Raw genomic sequence first — 21,747 nt, forward strand, 5'->3', positions numbered from 1 at the left:
CTGTATATTCTAGGTACTTTCATCCCCCCAGAGTGATTTTGTCGTTGGAGATACAGAGCCGGACCCACCACAGTGTGGCAAATGGGCGTGGTCCTATTTGAAACACTCTACAGTGATGTAGATTTTGAGACCACCGAGTTCTTGAGAACCCGTGTGAGAATCAGCGAGACGCTGTCCAAAAGTAAGACAAACATACTCACGAACATGTCAGCAGAAACATATCTGTTGATTTCAGTTGAGATTCTGGTGCATCACTGTCATCGCTCTGCCTCTTTGACAGGAAGGAGAACGTGATGAACTCCTTCCTCATCATTCTGCAGGACAAGGTTATGCGACAAAAGAACATCCTGTTAGTAATTGGAATTATTATACTCATCCTCATCCTCACCATCTTATTATGTCTGTATATTCTAGGTACTCCTGCTTTCATCCCCCCAGAGTGGTTTTGTCGTTGTAGATACAGAGCCGGACCCAACACAGTGTGGCAAATGGGCGTGGTCCTATTTGAAACACTCTACAGTGATGTAGATTTTGAGACCACCGAGTTCTTGAGAACCCGTGTGAGAATCAGCGAGACGCTGTCCAAAAGTAAGAAAAACATACTCACGAACATGTCAGCACACTACACACAGACACACACGCACGCACACCAACCCAAATTTGTCATCCAAATTCTAACCCTGCTCTGCCTCTTTGACAGGAAGGAGAACGTGATGAACTCCTTCCTCATCATTCTGCAGGACAAGGTAATGCTAGAATATACAGACATAATAAGACGGTGAGGATGAGGATGAGTAAGAAAAACATACTCACGAACATGTCAGCAGAAACATATCTGTTGACATTCTGATGGATCACTGTAGCCATCGCCCTCACCTTTCTTCTCCTTCTTTCTCTCCAGATTGCCAGGATTTCTTGAGAAGATGTTTTACCAAAGACCCCAATCAGCGTCCTACCCTGGAGCAGCTCAGAATTCACCCATGGCTAAAATAAACTAACACTACACACAGACACACACACACACACACACCAACCCAAACTTGTCATCCAAATTTGGAATTATTATATTAATATTATTTAATGTCATGTATAAGTGTGCTTCAAATACTAATGCTGCTCTCTCTCTTTGACAGGAAGGAGAACGTGAGGAACTCCTGCTTTTGCAGATATTGTAGCACACCCAGCCGTCCGAGGAGAGGGGATCTCTCTCTGAATTGCCTTTCCCGAGGTTTCTTCTCATTTTCCTGCAATCAGGATTTTGGGGAGTTTTTCCTCGTTTTCTTAGAGAGCTTGGGCTGGGCCAAATTATTCAGTATATAATCTGATATTTAACACTGAACAATGAAAATAAATTTGACTTTTAAATGAACTTTTAAGCTCTTTCCTCCATTATAGTGAAAGACACATGGTATACGAATAAATAATATTGACAGCAATGATCTTGAAAAAATTAATTATAAGTGAATCAGGATTTGTAGATAAAGGACACATAGAGTGTTGTTTACTTTTCATTGAGCATTTTCGGCCTGATTAAAAGTGTTTCAGCTGTACGGTCAAATAAAGGCAAAAAAGCCTTCAAAAAGATCTTTCAAAGCAAAGGTACAAGGAGCTTTACACAATAATCATGATCAAAACATGATTATATTTTAAAATAAGTTCAGGGAATTACTAAAAAAACTACAAAAAAAATAAATAAAAAATGAGAACTCAACAAACAAAATGGATAAGAATAGGATTGAGCAAAGCTGGTACGATGTGTGTCAAAGATGAGTTTATGATCCTGGCATTAGGATGGATGTAGGTGGTTACTGCCGCTACGTTGGTGCCCACGATTGGTAGGAAGAAAATAGCCACAAGAATCAGGTGAGAAGTACAAGTTTGAAATGCTTTGAGCCGTTCCGCTCCTGTTGCAATCCTGCTCAGTGCTACGGAAATGCAAACATATGTCAACGCTATCAGTACTAAAGGAATACAGAGGGCTACAACAAAAGTGACATATGCCAATATGTTATTTAAAGACGTGTCATTACAGGCCAGAAGATATACTGGTGCGTGATCACAGTAAATGCTCTTTACCACCAAAGATCTACAGAAGGAGAGGCGATCAATAGAGCCAACAAGCAACGCTAGTAGACAAAAAAAAAACGCCCACACAAACAGCAGCATTGCAGCAATAACTGGTTTAGTCACAATACTATGGTATCTTAAAGGGAAGCAAATTGCTATAAATCTGTCATATGCCATTGTGACAAGTGCCATGACTGAATACTTACAAAGACAAGAATAAAGAACATATGACTTAAGCAAGCCTCATAGACGATGTATCTCCTGTCAAACACAAGTGTGTCGAGGACTTTTGGGATGAGAGCAGTGCTCCCACACAAATCTGTGAAAGCCAGGTTTAAGACAATCATATATTTTGGAGTATGAAGAGTCTTATCCAGGTAAATAATTGAGAGAAGGAAGCTATTCCCAAGAACAGTGATGATATAGGAAAAAAACAGGAAGACATAGTAATACTTAATGTGAGGGACGTTGGAAAACCCACTGACATAGAATTTGGCAGGGCGAACAAATGTGGCATTAAAATTGGTAAGAGCTCTCTCTTCTGGGGTCATTATAAATATATGTTTCCCTAGATGTACAAAGAGAAAACAAGACAATAAGAATATACAACACAGGATGAAACCTCAGACAGCATTGAGTGCATGAGAGTGAATTGTGCTGTGACAGACCTGATATTTATATCCCAACCCTTCATTCTGAGACAGTAGAAACACGCAGTGTCACATGTTCAGTCAACGAGTAACCGTCTCATAGTTTATGTCATCTATGGGCTGATGCTGTCAACTCAGTTAACAAGTTACATCTCGAAAAGTGCAATCAGTATTGTGCAGATATCCGCCAGGTGTGTCTGCAATAACCACTGTTGTAATGTTCGATTGAATGAATACAATCCACAATTGTGTAACCAGTCATCTAGACTCTAGAGCAGGGGTGTCAAACTCATTGTCGCTCTGGGGCCACATCAGCATCAGGGTTGCCCCCAAAGGGCCGGTTGACGGCGGGGGGGGGGGGGTGCTGCTCCTTCTTCGTCGGCGGGGAGGGTGGCTGCTGCTGCTGCTGCTGCTTCCACATACGCTGGTGGAGGTGTGCGCGGCGCGTGCGGATCGGGGAGGAGCTCCGCCGTGCGCGATACAACGGATATTTGTAAATTGTCCGACTTTTACATTTTTTTTTTTTGCTGGCGGATTCGCGGGCCACATAAAATGACGTGGTGGGCCGGATCCGGCCCGCGGGCCGTATGTTTGACACCCCTGCTCTAGAGTGTAATACGGTCAGGGCCATCAGTATTTGGACCTCTTTACACGACTCCAATAGAAGCATTCAATATGTGGTTGAAGTGTACTTTCAGCTTGAATTCAATGTGTATAACAGCCATTTTTACACAGCCCCCCACATTTTCAGAGGCTCAAAAGTAATTGGACAAACTAAAATAACTGAATATAATCATTATTTTTAATACTTGGAGGAAAATCCTTTGCAGTCAATGACTGGCACCCATAGACATCACCAAACACGGTGAGTTCCCTCCCTTGAGATGCTTTGCCAGGCCTTTTACTGCAGCCTCCTTCAGCTGCTGCTTGTTTGTGGGTCTTTCTACCATTAGTTTTATCTCAAGTAAGTGAAAAGCCTGCTCACTTGGGTTGAGATCAGGTGACTGACTTGGCCATTGAAGAATATTCCATTCCTTTGCCTTGAGAAGCTCTTGGGATGTTTTCACCGTATGTTTTGGGTCATTACCCATCTGCACTGTGAAGCGTCGTCCAGTCAGTTTTGCAGCATTAGGCTGAATCTGAGCAGATAGTTTAGCCCGAAACACCTCAGAACTCATCCTGCTGTTTCTATTAGCTGTGACATCACCAATGAACACCAGTGACCCAGTTCCATTGTCAGCCATACATGCCCATCCAAAGCACTGCCTCCACCATGTTAACCAGATGATGTGGTTTGTTTCGGATCTTGAGCCGTTCCTTTCCTTCTCCACACTTTTCTCTTCCCATCATTCTGGTTCCAAGTGAATCTTGGTTTCATCTGTCCAAAAAATCTTTTTCCAAAACGGGTCAGTCCCTTTCAGATGTTTTCTGGCAAAGTCTAATCAGGCCTTCCTGTTCTTCAGTGTTACCAGTGGTTTGCACCTTGTTGTAAACCTTCTGTATTTAGATTCTTGAAGGCGTCTCTTGATTGTAGACTTTAACAATGGCATGCCTATCTCCTCCAGAGTATTCTGGACTTCAGTAGATGTTATGAAGGGGTTTTTCTTCACCATGAAAACAATTCTGCGATCATCCACTTCAGATGTCTTCTGTGGTCTTCTGGGCCTTTTGGTGTTGGTGAGCTTCGTTTTGCCAGCAGGGGGAGACTCCTCTGTTTGCAAAAACAAGTCTGATTAAATATGACTATAAGAAAATGACCCTACTCTGTTTTTTTACCTCAGAAAACATTGTAAACATGAGTTTTATGATCTCAATTGCTAGTTTCAAGTCTTCTTCAAAATAGCATGATGTTTATTTTGTAAATTATTGTCCCATTCAGAGTAAAATAGACCATAAAGCGGGGTATGCTTTAGGGCGGGTTACCTTGTTATCGCTACCCGAGCCGTATACAGCGTCTCTACGTCACTCCTCCGCAGCCCAAATATGGTCACTTCCATTCACCGGTTGCAAAAAGTCAAGATGGCGACAACTGTAATCCAAGATAGCGACAGCCAAAACGCAGAAGCTTCAAAACAGCAGTCCACAAACCAATAGGTGACGTCACGAGGACTACGTCCACTTATATACAATCTATGGTCTCTCCCCTCGTACACACCACAGAGTACTGTATATAAAGATGGACGACATGACAGAACCCCAAAAGATCTTGGTTTCTGGCTGCAGTAGAGGTCATACATTCCGCCCCCTCACACATGCACATGGCCAAACTAAAAAGGTCAAATACACGTCTAATAATTGTTTTCCATAGATAGTTTCTGTCATTTTAGGTATTCCTCATCATGCTGATGCATGTTCAAGTGTTCACTTTTCTAATAAGTGTGGTATAAATTAGGTATTTGATGCTATAAAAGCGGTTGAGACGTCATGATTGAAAGCTGTGAGTTTACATCTCTGGGTGAAGTAGTCGCAGAATTGTACAAGAGACAGGACTTTAACTTTCCATAACCGTCACAAGTCTGTGTAATAGATGAAAATCTCAAAATGAACTGCTATGTTTTGGCTTCACTATTGTGCAGTGGGAGGGAGTGGAGACATGTCGTCCAGTCTACGCTACACACACAGACACCTCACTCATATAAAGTGGGGCTTTTATTTATAGGTCTTTTTTATTTTCAACTTTTATATTTTCAATAAAAAAAATTAAAAATATGTTAGCTTAGAGCTCAAAGCATCATGCTGATGTACAGTCTCACAGAACCGGAAGCATGCTTATCGACTCTTAGTTTTGTTTTATTACAGGTCAGTAAAAGATACTAAATTACATTTCAGAAAGAGCACTCATCATGATGCAGAGGACCAACAAAACAATTGTAACAATAAATAACCAAGTTATCACTGATTTTAAAAATACAAAATTCTGATTATATCAGAATTCTACATATGTGTATATATATATATATATAAAAGATGTAAATAAATACATAAATAAACTTCCAGATACAAAGTAGACTGCATACTCCAACAAGGTGGCATGCATAGAGACACAAAGTGTTGTATCACAATAACTTGTTTGTTCAATTAATGATTTCAAGAAGGCAAATAAACATTTCTTTTCAAGATTTTGCTTTTTCTCAAAGTTTTTTTTTGTAGTGAACAAATTTCAGTGTAGGCTGCTTTTTTCATTCTATAACCTCTTTCAGAAAAATACAAAAACAAACAGAACTAACTAGACATTTTCTTTTAAATAACTACCAACATACATATAAGACAAAGATCAGTAAAACATGATTTAATTCTTTCATCTTTCTTCTACCATTACTTTTGAAAACATTGTACAGGACAGAGTGAATGTTTTTGTGTTGATTACTTTGATTATTACTAAATTAATTCATAATACATTTCCCAAAACATTGCATGATGTTTGAAAGTATAATTCTACCATTTCCAATGGCAACTTTACAACAAATAAAGCACCCAAAGAGATGGTGTATAACAGAGGCAAATTGTCACGTTATGGTTAATTTCTTTATGATTTTGGATTTCCCTCTGATTTTCAACAACCTTTTGACAGATTGTTTGATTTCTTGTGTCTGCAGAACATAAATGATTGGGTTCAGCATGGGAGGAAAGATAGACGTCAAAGACAGGTTTATGATCCTGGCATTTGGATGTATTTTTTCCATCAGAGTAAATGTGATTAACACTGGAATGAAATATATTGCCACCAATGAAAGATGAGCTATGCATGTTTTAAAGGCCTTGAGACCTTCTTGAACAGTCGCCACTTTAGCCAAAGTGCAGCCAATATATAGGTAACTTAACAAGATAAAAAGGAATGGAAGCCAAAAAATAAGAACAGGGTACAGACAACTAATGATGTAATTGGGGAAATGGTCATTGCATGCAAGCCTGTATATCTGTCCGTGGTCACAGAAATAGCTGTTGATAACCAGAGACTTACAGAAGGAAAGTCTCGTGAGAAGGCCAACTGCAATAAGAACAGCAATTATAACAAAGACCCAGAAAGAGGCAATCAAAGACAGCATGAACCTGTGGGTCACCTTCACTTGATAGTGCAGAGGGTGGATGATGGCTATTAGTCTGTCATAGGAGAGTGCAACCAGATTAAATGACTGCATGCAAAGGCAGGTGTAGCAGAAAAAAAGGAATGTCAAGCAGTCGTTGTAGGGGACGTTGCGATGGTTAAACAGAAAGATGTCAAGAAGCTTCGGCATCAGAGCAGAGCTACCAAACAGGTCCACAAATGCTAAATTCAAAACTGCAATATATTTCGGAGTTCTGAGATTATGATCCAAGTATATTACGGCCATCACAGCTGTGTTTCCAAGCACTGACACAATATAAACAAAACAGAGAAAGACATAGTAATACTTAATTTCTTGGATGCCAGATAAACCACTTATTATGAAGTAGGCAGGACGCACAAATGTGATGTTATCCCCGAGAGCTGAGTTGAATAAGTTCATGGTCAAACTATCCACACCGCAGTGGTTTATGTAGTGTTCTCTTCTGTGCTTCAGTAATAGCACTGTGTTGCGTCTGACAGAGCTCTGTCAAGCTTTAACTGTTTTGACAAGAGTGGCTACTAAGAGAAGCTGTCCTCCTCTGCATTTCTGTCAATGTCTTCTCCCCTGTGTCTATTGTGTGTAAGCAACTCATTATCAGACATCCCACCAATTTTAATTCATCTTACTGACTCCAATTTACTTTCGCAAATCTATACAGCATCTACTGTACGACGCAATTCATTTTATATTTGGTATAGTATTTCAGTGAGTGACCTTTCAATTAGTTTTCTGTTATGTCATTGATATTTTTCATAATAATGATTTATCAAATAACAATGTGAAAGGAGTCGCTCATAGTGATGAACCTACAGATAATTATCGCCTGAAACTGCAAAGAGTTTCAGCTCATTGTTTAGCAGTCGGGCCACAGCTTTACTGTTTTGGTTCACTCTCATCGATCTCCTAACTCATTTTTTTCCGCAACAGGCAGTTGTTTTCATTTAAAACATTTAAAAACCCACTAAACACCACCTGCTCAGCAACAAACAGCCAACAGACACAGTTAGCGAGTAGTGGGGATGGGTACGAAAACCAGGTGTTAAACAAGGATGGGTGCTAAATTATTAAAGGATATATTATTGATGAGCTCCAACATTATGAGTATATTTTTCTGTACTTTTTATCACTTTGCCTCTCCAAGGCTCCGGCCTGGCCTCACTAGAGTTTACATGTGTAATGTTAATTAATTTGACGTTAATATTATATAACAACATGTTATTGTATAGTAATGTATATATTATAACTTATTTTATTATATAATGATAGTATATTATTATTTAACAATTTTCTTTTTTTATATATCATTATGATTTTGCTGTTACATCATATATTTATTCTCACCATAAAAGTAAGAACATGTCTTGTTCATTCTCTCCACCACACATCCCATAGCCTACTCCTGTTCCCACATACCAGCCTGTCCAGGTTCACTGAACACAGATACATATCACTGCTTCTCCTAAAAAACATCAAAACATGCACACACACATTAGCCACACATACACTACTTAATCTAATCAAATCTCTATTCCCGGATACTTATCATATCATCACATACATACATCATTGTAACTGCTTCATATTATTGTCTACATGGCTGTCGATTGTATCTGTCAATATGTTCTTATGTCAAGTTGTTTATTTTGTCACGTTAGTTTACCAAAAAAAGACATTTATACCTTCTTTGTAATGTCCCAAGGAATAGGAAAATATATTTGTATATTTGGCATGTTGGGTTTTTGTAAGCACTTTAAAAAAAAGTAAGAAACACCTTATCAGCAACTTCACTTGTTCTTGCAGTTCTGACACAAGCAAAAACGACAATATTACTGCAGAGTTCTTTCAGAGAAGATAAGATAAAACTGTCCTTCTGGTTCACACATGAAAATATGTCTTGCATCACATGATCCAAATAATCAGCAGAATGACATGAAAACAAATTTAAAAAACAACTGCCAGGTCACCCTCTAGCAACGATCACAAGAAGACACTGTAAAAGAAGTATGGAAGTTATTATTGGAGCCTTTTTTTCAATGATTGTAAATTCAGTCATTCTTAACTAAAACATGAACATTTTTTTGACATTTGGGTGACATTACAAAATAAATCTATTATTTACAACAAGCCATTTTACTATATTGCAAATAATGCCAAAAATAAATTAATACTCAACTTAAATGATGTTGGAAAGGACAATTGTACGATTTACAAAGGAAAATGTATTGCAAATAAAACACCCAAAGAGATGGTGTAAAGCAAAGACAATTCATCACATCGTGAATCATTTATTCGTTGCTATTTTAGATTTCCCTCTGATTCTTAATAACCTTTTTACCGATGCTTTGATTTCTTGTGTCTGCAGAACATAAATGATTGGGTTCAGCATGGGAGGAAAAACAGAGGACAGAGAAAGGTTTATGATCCTGGCATTCGGATGTATTTTTTCCATCAGGGTAAATGTGATTAATATTGGGAGGAAATAGATTGCCACTAATGAAAGATGAGCTGTGCAGGTTTTAAAGGCCCTGTATCTTTCCTGAGCTGTGGCCACTTTAGACAAAGCATAACCAATACATACATAACTTAACAAGATAAATGCCAGTGGAAGCCAAAGAATTAAAGCTTCTAAGAACTTACTCAAGACATAGCTGGGTGTGTAGTCATTGCAGGCCAGCCTGAATATCTTGCCATGGTCACAGAAATAGCTGTTAATAATCACAGACTTACAGAAGGAAAGTCTCGTGAGAAGGCCAACTGCAATAAGAACAGCAATTATAACAAAGACCCAGAAAGAGGCAATCAAAGACAGCATGAACCTGTGGGTAACCTTCACTTGATAGTGCAGAGGGTAGATGATGGCTATTAGTCTGTCATAGGAGAGTGCAACCAGATTAAGAACCTGCATGGAAAGGTAGGTGTAGCAGAAAAAAAGAATGTCAAGCAGTCGTTGTAGGGAACGTAGCGATGGTTAAACAGAAAGATGTCAAGAACCTTCGGCATCAGAGCAGAGCTACCAAACAGGTCCACAAATGCGAGATGAAAAACTGCAATATATTTTGGAGTTCTCAGATTATGATCCAAGTATATTACAGCCATCACAGCTGTGTTTCCAAGCACTGAAACAATATAAACAAAACAGAGGAAGACATAGTAATAATTGATATTGGCTATGCCAATAAATCCGCGTACTATGAAGTATTCAGGACGCACAAAAGTGATGTTTTTTCCAAGAGCTGAGTTGAATAAATTCATTGTAAAACTTGTCAAGCCTTTTCTGTCCGCAATGCAGTTGTTGATGTATAAGTGTCCTCTTGAGCGTGTCAGTTCTCACTGATCTATTGTTCTGTGTGTGATGATGAAGCTCTGTAGAGCTCTAAATGTCTTGACAAGAGTGGCTGACAAATCTTCCTCTGACTTCACATCAAATAAGGTCAAAGTCTGATCCCATGTGTCCATCAGCCACTCAGCATCAGACAAACTCCTTTTCAGTCTGATATACTTATCGCACTCATGTAAACACTTAGCATGCATCTCAGCTAACCTGCGCATGAGCTGGCTGTAACTGGAACAGATTTCTACTGATTTGACTCATACCTCTGGCTAGTGTTGCACATTATACCAGTAAAAAAAAAGGTACTGCATTAGCCTGCCTTCATACTGTATATGGTACGATTGGCCACCAAAGACTAAAATATCATTTGACCGTGTTTCTCAGTAACATGTAACGGACCAAATTGAAATGCAGTCCGGAGGCGAGAGTGACATTCTCTTCACAAACACCACTTTGACACAACACAGCGCTTACTGCAGTCACTGTCGTATCTTCTTGATTTTAGCAGCTTAACCCTCATCAACTTCTTACAGAACTTCGTCTGAATTTATTATCATTTTCTGGGATTTGGTCTTGAAAGGATCTCGTTGTGTCCCGTGCTGCATTACCACTCTCCGCCTGATAAGTTACTGATGCGCCAGCAGAGGCCTTATTAGTAGCCAGCTATCCGCTAGTTAGCGAGCTAGCTAGCTAGCTTTTTAATTATGCCACACTTTAATGCTACACTAGTTACAGAAAATAAGCCGAACATAGTTGTCACTTATCTAGTGCTAACAATGTGCTTTCCTGCGCTGTGACAAGAGTGTTTGGATGAAGCATTAAGCTGTTAAACATGACTTATTTACTCTGGCTTTCTACGCTTCGTAACATTAATATTCCACAGCTAGCTCTAGTTGTTACTATAAAACCTCACCTCGCGTGTCGTCTGTGTGACTTGACTTAAGGTGATTTAGTCTCAGGAAGTCAGCTCACTAGGATACAATGGCAACAGCACAGACAAAAATGGCCGCCGCTCTAACAATCCTGCTGTGTTGATTTAAATGGGAATGTCCGTTCTTTTTCTATTTTACTTCTATGCATGTAACACAACAACCTTAAAAACTACGACAAAAGCACTTCATAAAGATCTGGTAGCTTTATAACTGCCTCCGAGGCAACCCAAGTAATGTGCATCAAGGCATGCTGCAACGACGTGCTAAAAAGACACAGAGCCTCACAGTTGGTTTCAGTAGCCTGAATCAGACTTCATCTCTTGATGATAACCTCCCTCTGGATAAATATGTCAAAACATTTGGGCAAATTTCCATTGTTCATCTTTGAATATTTTGAAATTCAGACATTCAGCTCCAAAGAATCTACGCTTTCTGTAGGTGCTTCACAATAAAGTTCTTTAATGAAAGTCCGTATATCCCTGAATGGTTGGAGAGGTTTGATGTAAAGTAGGATTGGGTTAAAAAACACAGCACAGTGGTTCAGAAAAGAGAAGCAGACAAGAAAACAAGATGTGTCTCGGCACTTTATAATTATGAGATATCCATGTGAATAAAGAATCAGAAAAATATCCCAACATATGATTGCAACAAATCTTTAATTACAATCTGCTTCTTTGTATGTTCTAAATGTTGCACCGAAAGATGAAAATGAAAACTATATAAATGTTCAAATGTACAGTGAACATGTGTAGAGACACAAACTTTGATCACAAGAACTTGTTATCTTTGCATTACACAAGCACATCAGCACAATTGAAAAATGCTAATTCAGTTATTTAGGATAAGCCCCTTGACATGGGTCATCATGTTTTCGAGGGCTTCTACACATAATATAACAAAGTAGAAACATTAAAGTGTCAACAGACAATACTACAAACAATTTAACAGTTAAACGCACAGACAAAACAAATGGCCATAAAGTAGCCATGGACAGGTGGTTATTAAAGTCATTTAAAACATGTAACTTAGTCTCAAAATAGTAGATCAGCATAACAATAGAATTAATTTAGAATAAATTCAAGTTGTATTTAGTGTTGAAATATTTACAATAGCTCCTGCTGAATTGATTTTAATCAACAATTATTACTGTAATGCCCAAAATACAAACACAGTTGGTCATTTTATAACTTTATTCACTTTTAATTTTAGATTATTATCTGATGTTTAATATTTTTTTCACTGATACTTTGATTTCTTGTGTCTGCAGAACATAAATGATTGGGTTCAGCATGGGAGGAAAAACAGAGGTCAGAGACAGGTTTATGATCCTGGCATTTGGATGTATATTTGAACGCATAGTAAATGTGATTAATATTGGGAGGAAATAGATTGCCACTAATGAAAGATGAGCTGTGCAGGTTTTAAAGGCCCTGTATCTTTCCTGAGCTGTGGCCACTTTAGACAAAGCATAACCAATACATACATAACTTAACAAGATAAATGCCAGTGGAAGCCAAATAATTAGGGCTATTAAGAACATACCAAAAACATAGCTGGGTGTGTAGTCATTGCAGGCCAGCCTGTATATCTGGCCATGGTCACAGAAATAGCTGTTAATAATCACAGACTTACAGAAGGAAAGTCTCGTGAGAAGGCCAACTGCAATAAGAATAACAGTAACAACAAAGACCCAGAAAGAGAAAATCGAAGACAGCATGAACCTGTGGGTAACCTTCACTTGATAGTGCAGAGGGTACATGATGGCTATTAGTCTGTCATAGGAGAGTGCAACCAGATTAAGAACCTGCATGGAAAGGTAGGTGTAGCAGAAAAAAAAGAATGTCAAGCAGTCGTTGTAGGGAACGTAGCGATGGTTAAACAGAGAGATGTCAAGAAGCTTCGGCATCAGAGCAGAGCTACCAAACAGGTCCACAAATGCGAGATGAAAAACTGCAATATATTTTGGAGTTCTCAGGTTATGATCCAAGTATATTACTGCCATCACAGCTGTATTTCCAATCACTGAAACAATATAAACAAAACAGAGGAAGACATAGTAATACTTAATTTTGGGTATGCCAATAAATCCACGTACTATGAAGTATTCAGGACGCACAAAAGTGATGTTTTTTCCAAGAGCTGAGTTAAATAAATTCATTGTAAAACTTCTCTTTTCTGTCCACAGTGCAGTGGTTGATGTATAAGCGTCCTCTTGGGCGTGTCAGTTCTCACTGATCTATTCTACTGTATGTGTGATGATGAAGCTCTGTCCAGCTCTAAATGTCTTGACAAGAGTGGCTGACAAATCCTCCTCTGACTTCACATCAAATAAGGTCAAAGTCTGATCCCATGTGTCCATCAGCCACTCAGCATCAGACAAACTCCTTCTCAGTCTGATATACTTAACGCACTCATGTAAACACCTAGCATGCATCTCAGCTAACCTGCGCATGAGCTGGCTGTAACTGGAACAGATTTCTACCGATTTGACTTATACCTCTGGCTACTGTTGCACATTATACCGTTAAAATAAAGGTATTCCAATAGCCTGCCTTTAAAAATGGTACGATACCCCATTTTATTAGTATGGTGCTTTAAGAATGACAGTGTTTTGAAAGAGTTGTAGACTATTTCCTGTGAGATGAAATGTTCCATTGATGTGGGGCAGTGTGTGTGTGAGTGTGTGTGCAGCGCTCTGCTTTGGAATAAAAATTGCACGGGAGCGGGAGGTTTTAACTTTGTGCGGTGTTGGGATCCGACTATGTGCTTGTGGTCACCATGTGCTCTATAACAAAGGGATCTGACTGAGGCCTGCTTGTTCAGCCAAAGGACTGCTCTGGGTTGATAAAACACTAAACCCCCCCAAGAAATTGTGAATTCTGAGTTTCGGCTGACCAAAACTCAGCGCTGCGATCCCATTGGACAAACATCCACAGACACCCCAGGACCACCTGTGGTGCAGCCCTGCTGTCCCTGAAACTACAAAACTCTCCGTCCCATCTAGCTCTTGGCCCTTCCTGTCTGACTGACGTCGGTGTAAGGAGGCACAGAAACATAGCTTGGCTGTTTTTAAAAGAAAACTCAGCCATTCCACACGATTCAATTCGCTTGCAAGGAGGCCAGAACACAACGTTGTTGCTTTTAAAAGAAAGTCCTAGGTCACTAGGACTACTCAGAAAAGTACCTTATGAAGTATTTCTGGCCCAAAGTGAGTATCTCAAGATCGCGTTCATGCATGAGCTCAATAGGGAGCATGGGATTCACACTCAAATTGGTGGTGTCAAAGCCATGAGGATGCTGTACTGGACCATCATGGTAAAATGGGAGCCAACACTTGTTTGGATTGATCCGATGTCACCTCAGTTGTAGTCATGACCTTTGAGTACTAACCAAAAAGATAACTTCCTGCTCAGAACCTACTTTTGATGTGCAAGTCTATTTCAGAATACGGTCAATGCCAGCGGGAAGCAGACTGTTTATTACATCATACAGTATGTCCATAAAGCCAGAATGAAAAATCGTTATCATATTTTCATACTTTCATTTCTGATTGTTTGATTCTTGCAGTCCTCCTGAATAAGAAGTTTCACAACTGAACTGTGCTTTACTCCCTTGCTGAAAGCTGGAACAACTCTGTCTAATGAGGCTGTTGATGAGTTGTTAGTTGACACTGCTCTTGCAGGATGATGACATATCCAGAGGAGTTAGGTAAACACTGTCCCGAACTGCACGGTACAGTCAAGGGGGGGGTAAGTTGGTAGACAGCAAGAACTGCACTGCCTCATGGCGTTACAAACTTTCTGCGGCCTGGATTATTAATTCTAGTTTTACTAAGACTGCTGTATTACTCGTTTGTGATCGAATCTGAATTGTAGGAGAACCGCTCTGCATTAAATCTTCACCAATGTGGTAAACGCTTACTGAGAAGAAGTCACAAAATGTAAACTTATTCTATTCCCCAGGTGTCACAACACAACTGAATTTGGTCCATGAACTGGGTATATAGATTTTGTAAAGGAGGGATTTGCATTGACTAGCATTGAGTAAAAAATTCAATTGACATAAGAATCCACATTCTCATCTTCTACAAATACCAAAAATAGATTATTGTAATAAAGTGCATCGCCACCTGAGACAATGGTTTAAGATTTAGAAAAATACACTTCATTTGACTTTCTGAACAACAAACACTTCCAGCACGAAACATCCTGTAAAACCATTAAATTAAGTTTCTACATTCCTTAATCCATTTTTGTAAGGATTAAAGAAGCGTGATATAACTATCACTATGTTAATGACCATAGTGACCACTATGTTAAAGATGCGGTTAAAGAAAGTTAACCACCTGTTGACTCTCGCTTCACATATATTGCACGGACATGAGGGTGTATTTCTCAAAATGTCCCTTTGAATTTAGTGCACATGCATACATAAAATGTAATTTTCTTACTTAGCCTTGCTTAGTTGTGATAAACTATTGCATCATTACTTGGACTTTGTTTTCCAACTAAATTTCAAGATGAACAATAGCTGGTCTCACGAGAGACCCAATTAAACCAAGTGCGTCGGTAGACTGACTTACATAGGGTTGAAAAATGTTCTGTATCATTTTTGATAGTCTATGAAAACAATACATTTTAAGTTGTATATTTATTTTGAAGGATAAATAAATCAAACACCAAGTGGCAAAATAAATGTAAAGTACAGTTGTTTATCCCTAAAGTGTGTTTTAACATTGTACATAAGATCTTTATATGCAATAGAACTGCACTCAGTTCTGTAAGTGTTCAGTAAAGCAATATGGAGATGGCCTAAACCCTAACTCCTGCCTTGGAGGAAGTCCATTCTAAATTCCCGAATACTTGCATTCAGAATGTTATTAATTTAATCTGGCTCAGTGTGCTGTGTCTAAAATAATATTAGAATCTACTCCAGAGACTATTAAAGCTCCAGGGCCATGAGAGATCTGAAGTCAAACTATTACATGGAGTATTATCCGAAGGGATTCACTATTAAGGTATTGTTGCCAAATAAATGAAATTAGCTCCCTGGGTATATTACAGGTGTTTAGAATGTCCCAAGGAGAGAGAAATCCTCTGAAATGACATAACAGAAGGCACTAAGAGGGCAAAATGACGGGACGCATCCTCTGCCTCAGGCCTGCAGGGAACGGCTCATTACACTTTTTCCAATTCTGCAAAAAAACAAACAAAAAAAGCTTGCAAATTAGCCTCTTGAGGGAATCAACAACATACTAGGGCTACAACTAATCATTTATTATTTATCAATTTATCTTTCACTTAATTTTTTCAACAAATCAATTGACTATTTCTTCTACAAGACGTCAGAATAAGATACGTTGCCAATGCACACTCTTCACAAAATCTTAGCATTTTTATTTTAGAAATTACTTAAAACAACAGATACATGTTCTGTCACTCAACCAATTCATCAACTATTAATTTCAGCACTTGTAAAATATACTTTAGACTTTCCTCAACTACAAACTGTCAACTCTCTAGCAGGGCGACTCAGGGGAATCCCAGCACAACGCCACTGTCGCTTCTCATTTGCCGTCATGAGAGGCCTGAACTGTTTTTCTGCTCCTGTTTCCCAGAGGACAGCAGTCTTGCTTAAACATGTTATGACCAAACTGACTAATTGATCCCGAGAGTGTTCGGCCCCCAAATACAGACAGAGACACAAATATTTATCACACAAATGATGCAGCTTATTGTTGTTCAAGTACTTTTGTCTTTGCTAGTCTTTTTGTTTTTGTTTTGAAAGACATACAACAATTCCCACCGCCACCATGCGTTCTGACTCTGACATTTCTGGCCTTTGTTTGAGCTGTTCTTTCTTTCTCAACGTGGTTCAGTCTGAAGTGAAAATAGAGAAAATAATTTTGTATTTATTTATTATTTATTGATATAATGTTAACGTCCTTTTGGGGAAATAATTAGAGAGTTGTTTGTCATATGTTTTCTTTACTTTGTGAACAAATAAACTCCTTTTCTGAATCTGTTCTTTTGATTTACAGAATATAATTTTACAGGGCAAGACTTTTTCAGAAGAACTAAATGTTCCGACCAAGGCTGTGATATGTGTAAATTATACAATAATTATTCAACTACAGCAAATTGTGTCTTTAAGCTTTTGGGGCTTTATCTAGTAGTTATAATAATGGTCCAAAAAGTCAAAAACATTTTCAAAACATTTTCTTGAGGGAGGAACCCCGATCCCATTAAAGTATCTTGCATTCACTGTAGACATTCAGATTGTGTCTCTTTATTGTGCTGTATAATACGTACGAGCTAAATGAATGAAAATCTCACACAGACTGGTGTTGATTCCAGGCTGTAGGCAACCTATAATATATTATAGAGCGGAGTGTTATAGATCTACTATAGAAGATGCATAGCCCAAGTATTATAATATAACAATAAAATCACAACTGATAATGACTGTCACAGTAGGCTATAACATGCTTAAAGAAAGATTCAATAAATAGTAAGAGATTGTGGATAACGGCCAATAGACACGCCAACATGTGAATAAGGGGAGAACGTTCACAGCTCAGTGGTCAGCATTTACATGTCCTCCTTGACCACTGTGTGACTGTAATTACCTTTAGAAAGAAAAAGAAAGTTGGTATTCATCAATGTTGGCAGGCTTTTGGCAGGCACATCTATAAATCTCAAACTGCCAATGAAAATTTCTGTAACCCCAGAAATTCATCCAATTTCCAGATTATTGATTGTTAGGCACCTTAACCCTAAACTGAACGTCACACGACAACTGATCTGCCCAGCATAACGTAAAGGCCCCTGTGTATTCCTGGTAATGTTGACTATTAGGTCAAAGCTGCTTTGACCTAATTTGGTGATTCCCTATTTAATTTAGGTAACCAAAGCTTTGCCTTTTTCCGTGTTAACATTGAACGTGATCTCTTTCTGAAACTATAAACAAACCGGAAAATTTAAAATAAAGCAGTTTTTTCAAAATTCCCTTTGTGTCTCAAAGGATACAGGTTTGTCATTTCTTAATTATATCTTCATTTTGCACTCACTGCCAATATGTGCTTCAGGAGGATCTTTGGTCCCAGTGATCGATCCACTTCTCCATTCTGGTCCCACAGACGCCCCAGCCCAGTCCAATACGAAACGGGGGGTAAAAACACACAAATTCTCGTACAGCAAAATACAATGCGATTATTCACAGTTGCAGTTTTTAAATTCCTTGTTTATGTTTTGAGACCATTACGCACAATACATTAAGTTACAAATGATCCTCCAGGTGGCACTAAAAAGTCATCTTGACTGAATGCTGAGGCCTTCAGAACCCTGATGTTAAAAATTGCCCTAAATCACCTTGGTGAATTAATTTATGGCAGCAACATATCACAATAGCTGACAAATAGTCAATTTATAGCTTATTAAGTAATGATGTGTAAGCTAACAGTTGGCTACTTTCACATCCAGCAGACACAGAGCAAATGAATACATGTCAATTATAAACACAGATTAATGCATTTTTGCAACATGGGATATATTTTTCCTATCATGGTTAGATGTACCATAGTTATATATCTTCTATGACATTTTGCGACGTTTTAAGTAGTTAATAACATAAACAGTAAATTACTGTTGTCGACCTTGAACATGATAGAGGCAACAGTGGTGGATGGGAATATGAGAGAAAGAATCAACATCTCAATAATTGAAGTGCAATCCAAGTTTCTGGTGATAGAAGTTGAAAGAAGTTGAAAGAAGTCGGCCAGAATGAACCAAATATTGGTGTCAAAATCAATGGACATCCCAATTTTGTCTCCAGTAACTGGTGTGAAGGATTTCAGGATGAAGAAACAGTATGAATCAGTCTGCCCTTCAGTTTAAATCAATGCATTCAAGTGTGACATGACATCATACATTTGAAAATGAATGTGATCCTGAAATTGCATGTACTGTACGTAGTGTTCTACCTGAAATAGTTCTTCATATAGTAAAGCAGAACGACTGTCGTGGTCTGCATGTCTTGTCTTCTCTTTTTCCTACAGGCTTTAGCACCGTAGCTTTACCTAAACTAATCGCTCGCTACTGGTGGAATGACGGGAGTCTTGGCTTTCACACTTGCCTCTTTCAAAAGCACATGATCCACTATTTTGGCTCCTTGAACTCCCTGATTTTAATGACCATGGCCCTGGACAGATATCTGGCCGTCTGTTTTCCTCTCAGGTGAAAAGAAGCTGTTTGATTAGTCTAACCTCTACGCACTGGAATATGACAAAAACAAATGATTCTGTTTTTTCTTACCCTCTCTTTATACCCCACTTTCCCTCCTCAGATACCCGATGTGGATGACAAACACAACCATGACAGGCCTCACGCTCCTCTCCTGGGTGGTGTCAAACATTTTTACTGGCATTAGCACTGTCAACTTCACTATGATGTCATTTTGTGGGCCCAACCAAATCATACAAGCCTTCTGCGACACCATCTCTCTTACCGCTCTAGCGTGCGGGGACACCAAGCAAAAATTCAACACCGCCTTTTCTGTAGCAATGTTTATTCTTAATGGTCCTATAGCCTTCATCATCTTCTCCTACATTTGCATCGTCGTCTCAGTGCTGCGCATGTCCGGTGGACAGGTGAGGTTCACCTCTTTCTATCCAAAGATAATGGTGAATTTTTACACGTTGCATGTTTGTTAGATTAAAACCGGGGTCGGCGATTCGTTTTTTTGGCAAAAATCCAATCAGCTGTTAGAAAATCCAGTAGATGACAGGAAACGTTTGCCAATCCCCCGTCATTTCAGAGACAGGCATTTCCTATCGGCTGTTCTACGAATGCAGATGATTGTGCACATCCCTTCAGATGGTGAAAGCCTGATTCAACAGTTAAATATCCTTCAGGAAAAGTTGCTGTTCCAGCATTGGCAGCAACAATAAATTGCCTACCCCAGCTTTAAACCAGATACTTTCATTCTAAAATTCACACATATTTTCTGTCTTTTTATCCTATTATCAATAACTGCCTTTAACATAAATCTGCTGTTCTCCTCAGGGCAGAATGAAGACATTCTCTACCTGTGCCACCCAGGGCTGCATCATTTCTATCTACTACATTCCGCGTTTCTTCGTCTACTCTGCACGTTTCTTTCCTAACATGACGATGACCCCTGACAAGCGCATAATCACCACCCTCTTCTACAGTCTTTTCCCTCCACTGATCAACCCGTTTATCTACTGTCTGAGAACCAGGGAGATCAAGCAAATATTGACACGCTGGGTGAGGAGACGAAAGCGCATTACGCCTTTGAAATGTGTCCAAACTGTCACTGTCACCAAATAAAATCTGACAAGTGATCCGGGATTTTGATCATACAAAAGAAAATGTGGGAAAATCAAGGCATGGGTCTGTCTACCCTCTCTTTGTCCTGCTTTCGCTTTATGTGTACCGTTAGTGCTTTAATTCCTAAATAAAAAGACAGTATGCATTCAGTGACAGCTTCTTGGCTGCTGTGGTTGGACATGTTGTAAGACACTGACAATATTTCCGTCCCCTTAAAAATCACAGAAAGAGAGAGAGAGAGAGAAGCTGCAGACATGTCAGATATGGCCTGTCAAAAGCAGAACAGAACGTAGATTTCTGCTCTCAGAGTTTCAACAGTTTGGTTGTGTTTTGCTTATTCTTGCTCTTCTGTGAATTAGTAGTTGGCTTTATACTTTAATAAGCTTATATTACTTTACTTTTTAAAAGAAGGCTACACATTCACACTACTCTTATTCAGTTCATCCAAATATCATTTAGTCATTTTGAACAGAATTATTTGATTTTCAGCAGAGGGATGTAGAAATCTTTAACTAGCCCATCCACCTCGTTCTCTAATTACAATATTGACTCCTATGTAGAGCTATAGAAGGTTCCTGGATATTTTTTAAAAGAAAACGATAAGTCAGTTGAATACAAACATATTTTTGGCAATGATTTGAATCATTCATCTAATACATCATGTGGCAAAAGGAGGTGACAAAAGGAGGTGGCTTTTTGTCATGTTTGACTCTTTGCATTGTTGAGTGTTTGCAAAACAAACTTTGGTTCTGCATCAGTTTGTTGTTGTCTGTTCGGACTCGATAGATGGGCCTTATTATCAGTAATCAAGTGCAGTTGATTGACAATAATTGAATTATCTTCTTTGTAACTTTGCAAGAGTTTTAAACAAGCATGTACGGAGACAATGGGAGGTGGCTTTTTCTCATGTTTTACTCTTTACATTGTTGAGTGTTTGCAAAACAAACTTTGGTTCGGCATCAGTTTCAGCCTCGATACATACGCTGAAAAAGTGTGAGTCTCGGGCTCCCTTTGATAGCTCAGTTGGTAGAGCGGAGGACTGTAGGCTGATGTTTCCCAGTAGAAAATATGCAGGTATCCTTAGGTCGCTGGTTCAATTCCGGCTCGAAGGAAGTACTTATTGTTGTTGTCTGTTCGGACTGGATAGATGGGCCTTATTATCAGTAATCAAGTGCAGTTGATCGGCAATAATTGAATTAGCTTCTTTGTAACTTTGCAAGAATTTTAAACAAGCATGTATGTAGACAAAAGGAGGTGGCTTTTTGTCATGTTTGACTCTTTGCATTGTTGAGTGTTTGCAAAACAAACTTTGGTTCGGCATCAGTTTCA

At 38.9% G+C, this 21,747-nt stretch overlaps 4 protein-coding genes and 1 pseudogene across 5 annotated transcripts; 1 reads left to right on the top strand and 4 right to left on the bottom strand.

Moving 5' to 3' along the window:
• Nucleotides 1–1,707: 1,707 nt before the first annotated feature.
• LOC306705214 (olfactory receptor 1-like) lies at nucleotides 1,708–2,618 on the bottom strand (the record flags this gene model as incomplete). Its single annotated transcript, XM_079171918.1, is given in 2 exon segments — nucleotides 1,708–2,258; nucleotides 2,261–2,618. Coding segments are annotated over 2 exon segments (909 nt in total).
• A 3,605-nt stretch (nucleotides 2,619–6,223) lies between these two features.
• Nucleotides 6,224–7,204, bottom strand: LOC306705215 (olfactory receptor 1f45-like; the record flags this gene model as incomplete). The annotated part of the gene is made up of 1 exon (XM_079171919.1): nucleotides 6,224–7,204. The coding sequence occupies one exon, from the start codon at nucleotides 7,202–7,204 to the stop codon at nucleotides 6,224–6,226; it is 981 nt and encodes a 326-aa protein (XP_079028045.1).
• A 1,385-nt stretch (nucleotides 7,205–8,589) lies between these two features.
• On the bottom strand, nucleotides 8,590–10,057 carry LOC306705216 (olfactory receptor 1E16-like; annotated as a pseudogene). The gene is made up of 2 exons: nucleotides 9,141–10,057; nucleotides 8,590–8,607 (listed from the first exon to the last, which is right to left on the bottom strand). The product of its transcript is annotated as an olfactory receptor 1E16-like (transcript).
• Nucleotides 10,058–12,281: 2,224 nt separating this feature from the next.
• LOC306704950 (olfactory receptor 1E16-like) lies at nucleotides 12,282–13,226 on the bottom strand (the record flags this gene model as incomplete). Its single annotated transcript, XM_079171565.1, has 1 exon — nucleotides 12,282–13,226. One exon carries the CDS (start codon nucleotides 13,224–13,226, stop codon nucleotides 12,282–12,284), a length of 945 nt encoding a protein of 314 aa, XP_079027691.1.
• Nucleotides 13,227–18,144: 4,918 nt separating this feature from the next.
• Nucleotides 18,145–20,418, top strand: LOC306705217 (olfactory receptor 2A14-like; the record flags this gene model as incomplete). Its single annotated transcript, XM_079171920.1, has 4 exons — nucleotides 18,145–18,238; nucleotides 19,125–19,302; nucleotides 19,412–19,715; nucleotides 20,131–20,418. The coding sequence occupies 4 exons, from the start codon at nucleotides 18,145–18,147 to the stop codon at nucleotides 20,416–20,418; spliced, it is 864 nt and encodes a 287-aa protein (XP_079028046.1).
• Between the last annotated feature and the right edge of the window lie 1,329 nt (nucleotides 20,419–21,747).

This window comes from Pholis gunnellus (genome assembly GCF_910591455.1).
Source record: "Pholis gunnellus genome assembly, chromosome: 13".
NCBI classification, from domain to species: Eukaryota; Metazoa; Chordata; class Actinopteri; order Perciformes; family Pholidae; genus Pholis; species Pholis gunnellus.